Below are 11,195 nucleotides of genomic sequence, written 5' to 3' on the forward strand. Positions count from 1 at the left end.
TTTTCTAGATGATTTACCCATGTCTGGTGTGCTCCTAATATTTGAACTATTTTGGCCTAAACTGATGATGCCTTCAAATCCTAGACAGCATAATACCAAAAATAATCCTAGCAAGTATGTTGTTGCTATTATGGTGGTTACAAGCATTTACACAAGACATACTTTTGAACCTTTATTATAGCATATGGCATGTCCATACGAACTTAGTTCAGTTGATAGGGACATCGCATTATATATGCAGGGTTCGGAGTTCGAACTTCATACATCCCACTTATATATCTTAAGGATAGAATTTTTAGTCATTAGGTTACTTCTGGAAAAAAAAAGTTTTAGTATATGGCTTATTTAGTTTATTACATGAACATTCAAGTTGTTTAAGGTTTTTAAAATTTTTGTCTTAACACTTTGATTTTAAGGGGAAATACATCTGATAATTCGGAGTTCGGCCGAATAGTAAATAAAATTTTACAAATGATTATTTCATCTATGATTAGAATTTGGATTCATAACTCAATCAGTGACAACATTACAATGTGCAAAAGATGAAAATAGAATATGGGATTGGCCGGTGGCATTTAGGGTGCACAAAATGTAAAATTTGTGCACTATGCACAAATTTTAAAAAGTAAGATGAGAGGATGGATTTTGCATTTTCATTAAATCTTAGCATACACCTTCTACACCTTATTACATACCCTTCTTCTTCTAAACTTTATTTTCTTCCCAAATTTCACTAGTTGGATTCTATTATATGTGATTATAAAATTTATAAATCTTATCATCCACCAGTTGGTTTCTTCCATTTGGGTGTCTCCGACAACACTTCTTTAACTGTTTCTTCTTCAACAGAAGGAGGTGCTATGTTTTCTAAACATTTCACATGAGAAATGCTAGATCTTGATTGTTGAAAATTATTGTTTTTTGCTTCTGACAATAAAGATCTGTTGCTACTAGCACAACAAAGAGTGGAGCTTAAATTTATAATCGATTTTTCTTCGTATAATTTTTTTGCATCTTCTTCTCTTTGGTAGCTTGAAAATTTCAAATTTGGAATATTGGACTGATTCAGTTCTTTTGCTAGCAAAAATCCCACAGCAACACAATTTTTAAGAATGGGTGTAGTTTTTTTTCGTCAGAAACTAGTGATGGGTGAGGAGGGAGAAAGTGATAGAGAATGAGGTTAGATTAATTTGGGTGTGAGATAAAATCTAGTGTTGATAGACTATAATAAAATTGTGTTCCTTATTAGATCTAATGGTCAAAAATCAACTTATAAATTTGTGCATTCATGCACAAATTTAACAATTTGTGCATTCTAAATGCCACCGGATTGGCCACCTATTCATCTTTAAGGTATGAAATTGTAACTGCTAAATTATTTGGAAAAAAAAACTCGGATTATTTAGCATATAGATTTTGATATATGAATTGAAAAATTTATTGATATAGATTTCATAAAAAATGTATTTATTTTTTTAAAAAAATATTACAAGAATTAAAAAATATGAGACCAAAAGAGGAAGAGATAGTATCATTTTTGTTAAAAAAGTAGTATCATTTCACTAAGAAAGTGGTTTGTGTAACTATGAATGAGTTATATATATTTTTTTTTATAACTATATTCTCTGCATATAACTGTGGAAACTAATCTCTCAAAATAATGTTTAACATGTATCGAATTATGGGAAATGGATATGTTGCAGTTGAGTTTTAACTGCAGGGATATGTTGTAGAGCCTTTTAGCCATGTTTTTATAATTTATTTAAATTATTTAAATAATAGTAGGACAATTTACTCCACTGTGTGGCCCTGCAGTTGAGTTCAACTGCAGGTGATCTTGATCCCGAATTATGGACCAAACAGTTAGAAGATTCAATTCAAATTCTACCTACACATATGTCATGCTGATTGAATCAATTATGTATTAATTCTACCTAAATATAAGTCAATTATTCAACCAATAAATACCAAAAGCAGACTATTATGTGTTAAAGTGAAAAGTAACTTTACTTAAGATCACCTTTGAATTCAACTAGTGGAAGAAAAAAACACAAAACCCTCCCAAAATTGGGTCACTATCAGTAACACATAGCATCAGGAAAAAAAACACTAACCATTTTCTTTGTCACATAACAAACATTAACATAGAAAGACCAGAAGGAAAATTATCCTTAACTTTCTCACATGTTGTCTATTTTCTGTTTCTGCTTAATACTTTTCACTTCTTTTAACCATTGTTTAGCTAGAGATACCATAACCATAAACAACTTACTAAGAGATGAAGAAAAACATACTCTCATTTCAGCAGGAGAAAATTTTGAACTTGGATTTTTCACTCCAAATGAAACCTCTTTAGGTTATAGAAAAAGATATGTTGGAATTTGGTACTACAATTTAACACCAAAAACAGTTGTTTGGGTTGCAAATAGAGACAACCCAGTTCAAGATTCTAGTGGCACTTTTGTCATTTCACAAAATGGAAATCTCATGGTTTTAGATAGTACTGGTAAATCTTACTGGAGTACAAATCTTGAAACATCATTATCATCTTCATTACATAGGAAAGTTAAACTATTAGACAATGGAAACCTTATTGTAATCGACGAAGAACAAGAACAAGGAAAAGTGAAGATTCTATGGCAGAGTTTTGAGAATCCAACTGATACATTTCTTCCAGGAATGAAAATGGATGAAAGTTTATCATTAACTTCATGGAGAAGTAATGAAGAACCTGCATCAGGAAACTTTACTTTCGCACAAGACGAAAAAGAGAATCAATATATTATATGGAAAAGATCTATTAGGTATTGGAAAAGTAGTGTATCAGGTAAATTTGTTGGAACCGGTGAAATGTCTTCAGCTATATCTTATCTTTTATCAAATTTCACTTTGAAAATTTCACCAAATAACACTGTTCCTTTTCTTACTCCATCACTTTATAGTAACACAAGGTTTGTTATGACTTATTGGGGTCAACTTAAGTATTTGAAGATGGATTCAGAGAAAAAATGGTTGATGGTTTGGGTTGAACCAAGAGATAGATGCAGTGTTTTCAATGTATGTGGAAATTTTGGTAGCTGTAATAGTAAATATGATTCTATGTGTAAGTGTTTACCTGGATTTAAGGCGAATTCTATCGAAAAATGGAAAGGTGGAGATTTTTCGGGTGGATGTAGTAGGAAAACAAATGTGTGTGGTGAGAATGCTAAGAGTGATACATTTTTGAAGTTACGAATGATGAAAGTTGCGAATCCTGATGCTGAGTTTAATGCTAAGAGTGAAGAGGAATGTAAGTTGGAGTGTGTTAATAATTGTCAGTGTTATGCTTATTCATATGTAGATGTTGAAAAGGTTGCAAGGATTGGTGATAGTGGTGATCCTGTTTGTTGGATTTGGTATGAGGATTTGGATAATCTTGAAGAAGAGTATGAGGGTGGTTGTGATCTGAATGTTAGAGTTGCATTTTCTGATATAGGTATTTTTTCTTTATATCACCTTTTTAAATGCTTATAATGTTTTTGAACATGAGATATGATATGTTTAGTTAGACTGAGAATGAAACCATTTCATTATTTTTTTTTTCTTTCTCTCAAGCATTTGATTCCAAATCCTCTTGCTTGTGTTGTGTCCACATACTTGCACAGATAAATTGATAAATGGTGACAGAAATTCTCTTTGTTTTCTAATTAAGAAAAAGTTGAATTAATATCGTTTAAAACTGATGTGTTTGTCCACAAATCCTAGTTCAACCGGTAGAAATGTTGAAATTGCTAGATCGGACGTCATGTCCGGCGTTCGAACCCCTGTCCCTCCACTTTGTGTGTGAGTTTTTAATAGTTTGCCATTTTGTCTAGCTATCAAAAAAATTGAATGTAAATACACGTGTCAGTGTAGTGTTGGTTCTGACGGGACACATGTTAGACACCAGACATATGTTTGAGCCTACTTATTTTCTATATAGAACCGACACTTTCAATTGAAGATGTGTCTAGTGTCTCATACTAGACACAACACCGACACATGTGGTTACATTCAACCACTTCCAATTCTTTTAATTATTATCTTATCAAGTCTGTTGTTTGTGTCTTTGTTAGTACTTTATTGTTATTTATTTCTATAAGCCATGAAGATTGCATTATAATATTCTTACTAAAGTGCTAGTGATTCAACTTCTGCAGAATCCACTAGCAGAAGTTGTGGAACTTGTGGCACAAACTTCATTCCATATCCCCTTAGCACAGGACAGCATTGTGGTGACCCCAAATACTTCAATTTTCAATGCAACACTACAACTGGTGAGCTTGAATTTGATACTCCTGGAGGAGCGTATCAAGTCATAAGTATAAATCAAGAAACACAAAAATTCTTGATCCATCAAAATAATGTACTTAATTGTAAGAGTCAAAATTCTCTGCTTCTCAATAAGTCATCTCCATTTCATCTTACTGGAAATTGCTATGTTGATCCAATCACATTTAGTTCTAATGCTCCACTAACACATGGAGTAGAAATAGAATTAAGATGGGATTCTCCACTAGAGCCAATTTGTTCTTCATTGTTGGACTGCAAGGACTGGCCAAACTCGACTTGCAATACTACCGATGATGGAAAGAAGAGATGTCTTTGCAATAACAACTTTCTTTGGGATGGCTTCAAACTAAATTGTACTCGAGGTAATAACCTATATCTAGTCTTCACTGCAATATCAAGATTGTGATAATATCTCTTTGACCACGATGGATGCTGTATCAGTTGTATTTGATTGTAACTCTACACAATATCAGCGATTGTGACCATGATTTTAATATTTGCATATAAGTGACACTTTTTATATCTTGCAGAAGGCGAAAGCTACAAAACAAAACGGCATCTATCTTCACCAGTGATCATTGTACTGACATTAGCACCTGTGATTCTCTTAATTATTTTGTCAAGTACGGTTGCATGTACTTATGTGCGAAAAAGGAGACAGTCCAAGACACAAGGTAATTTAATTTTCTCCTAATCTCAAGAAGGGATTACTTCATCAGTAGCTTCTTACTGAGATTTATAGTTATTGTTTTGACCTCAGAAACCAAAGGATATATTCAAAAACACTCAGGGATCAACTTGTATGACAGTGAGAGATATGTTAGGGACTTGATTGAATCAGGTGGAATGAAAGAAGACGATGGACAAGCCGTAGATATTCCGCATTTTCACCTTGAGAGTATACTTGATGCTACTAACAACTTTGCAAGTGCAAACAAGCTTGGACAAGGTGGTTTTGGTCCTGTCTACAAGGTAAGTAACAATTTTTTTAGGCTGATAATTTTCATTTTCAACTTCATGGTGATATACTATAGTGATCGAAAAATGGACAATATTTTGGAACACTTTCAGGGGAAATTTCAAGGAGGACAAGAAATAGCGGTAAAAAGACTTTCAAGTTGTTCTGGACAAGGTTTTGAGGAGTTTAAGAATGAAGTTGTATTGATCGCCAAGCTTCAACATCGAAACCTAGTTCGACTTTTAGGTTATTGTGTTGAAGGAGATGAAAAGATGTTAGTATATGAATATATGCCAAATAGAAGCTTAGATGGTTTCATTTTTGGTAAGACACTTTCTTGTAATTATTCTGTTTCCATATCTTTATATAATGTACTTCCAAAATTAAACTAATTTACAATGTTATGCATTTCATGTATAAAACATCCAAGACAAAAAGCTGTCTGTTTTATTAGATTGGGATATGCGATTCAAGATTATTTTGGGGATTGCTCGAGGTCTTCTTTATTTGCATGAAGATTCTAGACTAAGAATTATTCATAGAGATTTGAAAGCAAGCAACATTCTTCTAGATGAAGAGAAGAATCCTAAAATCTCTGACTTTGGTTTAGCCAGGATATTTGGAGGAAAAGATACGGTAGCAAACACAGAAAGAGTGGTTGGAACATAGTAAGTTCAAGTTGCCATCAAACCAACATTATTGCTTTATAATTTCCTCATGCTTTAAAAAATAATCAAACTCGTATGTTATGTCTTATTTTTTCCACATTTTGCAACTTTTGTGATGCAGCGGTTACATGTCTCCAGAGTATGCACTTGATGGACATTTTTCGGTGAAATCTGATGTTTTCAGCTTTGGTGTTGTGGTACTTGAGATTATTAGTGGAAAAAGAAACACTGGATTTTATCAAGTAGAACATGAATTGAGCCTTCTAGGATATGTAAGTATCTCGAGTTTCTTTTTCCCGTCAAATAGCATAGTGGCTAGAATTTCACCCTTAAGTTGAAGTCTGGGATTCGAACACTGGCCCTGCATCTATAATACCATGTCTCTACCAACTGAGTTAAACTCACGGGACTAAGTATCTCGAGTTCTATTAGGATATCTAGCAACATATTATGAGTGATGCTAGCATCGCACATTCTCTTTTTAACACTCTCCGTTCTCGTTCTCGTTCTCTTTCAGGCATGGCATTTGTGGAAAGTAGGGAGGGCATTAGATTTCATGGACCAAACACTATGTGAATCATGCAAAGCAGAAGAATGTTTGAAATGTGTGAATATAGGATTACTATGCTTACAAGAAGACCCAAATGAACGTCCAAACATGTCAAATGTTGTTTTTATGTTGGGAAGTGAATCTAATACTCTTCCAACTCCTAAGGAACCAGCCTTTGTCATTAGAAGATGTCCTTCAAGCAGAGCATCTACATCTAGTAAAATGGAAACTTTTTCACGTAATGAATTGACTGTCACTTTGGAAAATGGAAGGTAGCTTACATTGTCTGCAATATCAAGGTTTCTCATATATAGGGTGCTCAATTGAGAGAAGAGTTATTGGTCCCAAATTCTGTTTTTGATCAAAATATGTACTTATTTCTTTATACTTACATGCAAATTTTCCATTATTCATTTCTTTAAGGATTTTTTTACACCTGCATCCGATCATATTTAATTATTTTGCAATTTTTTTTCTGAGAAATTATTGTGCAATTTTGTTGTGTTGTACTGTTGTCTTTAAAGTATTTTCATATATTGACCCAACGTTGGACTTGGTAGGGAGAACCGCGATTGATCTCCCGCAACTGCGATCGAGAGGAGAATGGAACCACTTGATGTCATAATTAACCCCCGAACCAAATTAAGCGGTCAAGTGGACTAGACTGGATACTGGTCCAGATTAGGAAATTTCATTTGAATTTCATATTTAGGAAGATTTGGTTGATTGCAGTGTTATAGTGGCAAATGCCCAAATGACTTTCTCTAGCCAAAGACTGTGAGACTGGCCTATTTGTCAACAGACTCATTCTCTATTGAGATGGAGAATGAAAATTTTGAAAAAGCAAATAAAAAATACAAAAGGCCGAGACTGAGCTCTATTGGTCAATGAATGCGAGCGGAGCGAAAAACCCTCAGCTCCCTATCTTAACATAGTACTTGGTTTGGACGTGCCATGGGAATCGTAGCATGGCAGGATGTCTAATCCTTTTGCAATCGCAAGGGTGTATAATTATAAGTAGTTGGCTCGAGTACCCCAAAATGAGTACCCCAAAATGGTTCTGGAAGGCACATGAGTCTGAACGCTATGTTGAATGTGCAACCCATATGTCACATGTCTTTTAGTCCCTCAGCCTTAACTGAGGGGCAATTGTCTCGATATACCTAAAAATCTCACATCATTTGATAATCGAGGCTAAATATAATTTATGTACAAGACTTATATTCCTCAACACACTGAAGCACTTTTTACAAAGGACAAAATCTAAAAAGCACACACACGGCTAAAATTAGACAATATCTCAAAATATAATGCATCGTATTTGGGAGTGAAATGAAGTACTAACTACCAATACTTTATGTTATTTGATGAATGAATTGAAAATGACTGCTAGAGTTAAATAATGGACAAAACTTACATGCATTTCCATAAATGCATTTCTTACTTTTCCTCTAACAAAGAGGTAGTTTTTTTTATTAAAAAATAATTTTCTTTTATTTTTTCAAAATGAAAAAACATAAATAACCACCTCTTTGTGAGCGGAAAAGTAAGAAATGCATGTATGGAAATACATGTAAGTTTTGTCCTTAAATAATATGTCAACCTTTATGTCATTAAAATAAGAGAGAAAAAAATAATATATATAATAAAAAAAGAGGTAAGAGATGCGTCTGAACTGAAATAGTAAAACATTTTGGTGGTTCAAAAAAGCTGGTGAGAGGAAATTTAAGTGGAGTTTCCCAATTCCATCGTTATTGAATTCACCGACTTTGCCCTCTTTGAAACAAACAAATCATGACATGGTCCGGTTCCTTCCTCCTGAACCCATATAGGCTGTGCATTTTGACCCAACAATCTTGATACAACCTTCCTCAGTTGTTGTTCACTTGTTTGTTGTCAAAAATAAAAGTATGTCTATTTTAAGAGGACCATATATCTCTTGTTAATATTATTAATTTATCTTACAAAATATATCTCTTTCTTAATATTATTAATTTGGATTGGTGCTGGACTTAATAGAGAGGATCACGGTTCGAGCCCCACAATTATGATCGTTAAGGAACTGGAACTACTTGATGCTAAACTGACATTTGAATCAGACTAGGCAATCCAGTGGACCGGATACTTGTGGTGAAAACAAAAAAAAAATTATTAATTTATCTTAAAATACAGAAAGTTTTTTTTTTGGATAATTTAAAATACAGAAAGTTAAAATTGAATGCAATAATATACTCCATCCGTTTCAAATTACTTGACTTTTTAGAAAATTTTATTTTTTTTCAAATTACTTATCTTTTTAATAATTTATGTTATATTTTGTCTATTATACCCTCTTTATTTTAAATATTTTTATTTTAAATCTTTTTATTGTATATTTTTTTATTAAACTTCTTTGTATAATTGGTTTAAAAAAAATTGATATATAACATATTAAGGGCCTGTTTGTTTGAGATTTAAAAAAAATGATTTTTTTGAAAAAAATCATTTTCAAGAAAATAGATTTTCTTAGAAAATCTAAAGATATTTTTCGTTTGTTTACAATCATAAAAATCTTTTTTTTTTTAAGATGGTGAGGGATGATGAGTGATAAAAAAAATGAATTTTGATAAATGCTATTGAAAATAGATTCTCATTTTGATGAAAAAAATGATTTTTTTACTAAAATTATTTTTGAAAAAATCCGAAACAAACACAAGATAAAAAAAATGGATTTTTCTTTTAAAAAAATTTTTTTTTTTGTGAAAAATCTGAAACAAACAGGCCCTAAATTTATTTTTTTTTTGACTAAAAATAAAGGATGGCCCTAAATTTATTGGAAAGAGAAAGTGTGTGCAAAAAAAATATTGGTGAATTAAAATAAGGGTATAATAGGAAAATAAGGTGCAAAAATACACTTTCTTAATTTCTTGTTTTTTTCTTCTAGAAAGTCAAGTAATTTGAAACGGAGGGAGTAATATATAAAATGTATTTTTAAACGATCTATATGTAAAATAAACACCTTAAGATTACTAACCATTTTCTCCTACTATTTTTGGAAAAACAAGAGTAAGAGTTGATTTGCTTCAACAAAAAAAAAAGTAAGAGTTGATTAAAATAGGAAAATACTAACATGGGTCTTAAAAATGCATGTTAAGGAGACAAATGTAAAATATTCTTTTAAAATATATGTGAACACTTTAACATCCAACTTATATTTTTGATACAAATCGTTTATAAATAAAATATATGGCTCTTATGTGTTTGGGTTGTGTGGAATGAAAACAATTATAGATTATTGAAAAACTCTGAAAAGTCCTTACTTCAAATATTGGATGAAGTCAAACTCTACTCCATCCAGTGGATGAAGACAAAGAACACTAATAATCTAGTTTTAAAGTATCATAGTTGGTTTGTCAAAAAAAAAAAAATACCATAGTTGGTGGTCGAACCCGTTTATCCTTTTGGACATCGACTAATCTGTTATTCATGTTGTTTTATCGATTGACGCTTTGTAAACTATCGTAATCTTTTTTGGTACGCCTTATACTGAGGTGACTATTCTATTACTATTTTAATATATCTCATTTTTGTTTGTTCCAACGTGAAAATATAATGTCATGTCATATTTTAAATAAATTTTGTCTATAAGCAAGCACCGTGTTGCTAACAATTTACCTAAAATTTATGCATTTAATTTAACATTTTAAATATTTGTATTTTATTTTATTAAATGCTATTTAAATACCTTAAAAATACATTAAAAGAAGTAAATTAGGTAAGAGGTTACTATTTACTGGCATTAGTCCAAACAAAAGATTTATAACATTACTTACTTTCACAAAGGGTAGGGGTCATTACTTACACCATAAGGCAATTGAATTACCGAATATACCCCTTACAAACTTCGAGGAAACAGGGTAGCAGATGTGGTTTCTTGTCCACAATCAAAGCTGATGAACGAATATTTCTCTGTTTCTTTGCTGTCATCCTAATACCTATCATTTACTTACTTCCTCACTTTCCTTCCTTCATACCCCCCCTTCCACGATCCTTTCCATTTTCTTTTTTCACATATAAATACATCTCTATTATTCATCATTCACCATTCATTCACCAACCACTCACCAAATCAACAACTTTGATCAAATTCAACCAATTTCAACAATGGCTACCAATAACAAATCAAATGGTTTTGAAGACTTGTTACCAGTCATGGCTAACAAGTTAGGTGGTGAAGGTTTAATAAAAGAGCTATGTAATGGGTTTGAATTGTTGATGGACAAAGACAAAGGTGTGATTACTTTGGATAGTTTAAGGAAAAATGCTGCTCTTTTGGGTCTTCAAGATATGAAAGAAGATGAACTTGTTAGTATGATGAATGAAGGTGATTTAGATAGAGATGGAGCATTGACTCAAATGGAGTTTTGTGTTTTGATGTTTAGATTGAGTCCTGAATTGATGGAAGAATCTTGGTTTTGGCTTGAGGAAGCACTTCAACATGAACTTGACAACAATAATAATAATAACTTTTCCTTTTAGTTTTGTTTTCCTAGGAACAACAATTCATGATGTTTTCTTTTCTCTCTTTATGTTGTTGTTACAATTCTTCCTATTGAAAATATTTGATATGATTGAAAAAATTTGGATATACTCTTTCCTATGAACATGTATGTTGTTATTTCAGAACCCTGTAATGCATGCAATAGACAAACCATAGTTTTATATCTCA

General features: G+C 32.1%; 2 protein-coding genes across 3 annotated transcripts; both read left to right on the forward strand.

Annotated features, from left to right (window-relative positions):
• The first annotated feature begins 1,943 nt into the window (after window positions 1-1,943).
• Window positions 1,944-7,148, forward strand: LOC123882047 (G-type lectin S-receptor-like serine/threonine-protein kinase At4g03230). Of its 2 annotated transcripts, XM_045930833.1 has the most exons (8): window positions 1,946-3,475; window positions 4,179-4,673; window positions 4,842-4,985; window positions 5,072-5,283; window positions 5,383-5,593; window positions 5,700-5,937; window positions 6,059-6,209; window positions 6,455-7,148. In XM_045930833.1, exons 1-8 carry the CDS (start codon window positions 2,185-2,187, stop codon window positions 6,761-6,763), a joined length of 3,051 nt encoding a protein of 1,016 aa, XP_045786789.1. In that variant the 5' UTR covers window positions 1,946-2,184; the 3' UTR covers window positions 6,764-7,148. The 2 variants fall into 2 exon arrangements, with proteins under 2 accessions (XP_045786787.1, XP_045786789.1); XM_045930831.1 differs by having other exon boundaries at window positions 1,944-3,475; window positions 5,072-5,593; window positions 6,455-6,942.
• Window positions 7,149-10,520: 3,372 nt separating this feature from the next.
• Window positions 10,521-11,195, forward strand: LOC123923168 (calcium-binding protein PBP1-like). Its single transcript, XM_045975838.1, has one exon. It carries the CDS (start codon window positions 10,631-10,633, stop codon window positions 11,003-11,005), a length of 375 nt encoding a protein of 124 aa, XP_045831794.1. The 5' UTR covers window positions 10,521-10,630; the 3' UTR covers window positions 11,006-11,195.

The sequence above is a fragment of the Trifolium pratense genome, linkage group LG4, assembly GCF_020283565.1.
Source record: "Trifolium pratense cultivar HEN17-A07 linkage group LG4, ARS_RC_1.1, whole genome shotgun sequence".
In the NCBI taxonomy this organism is placed as follows: Eukaryota; Viridiplantae; Streptophyta; class Magnoliopsida; order Fabales; family Fabaceae; genus Trifolium; species Trifolium pratense.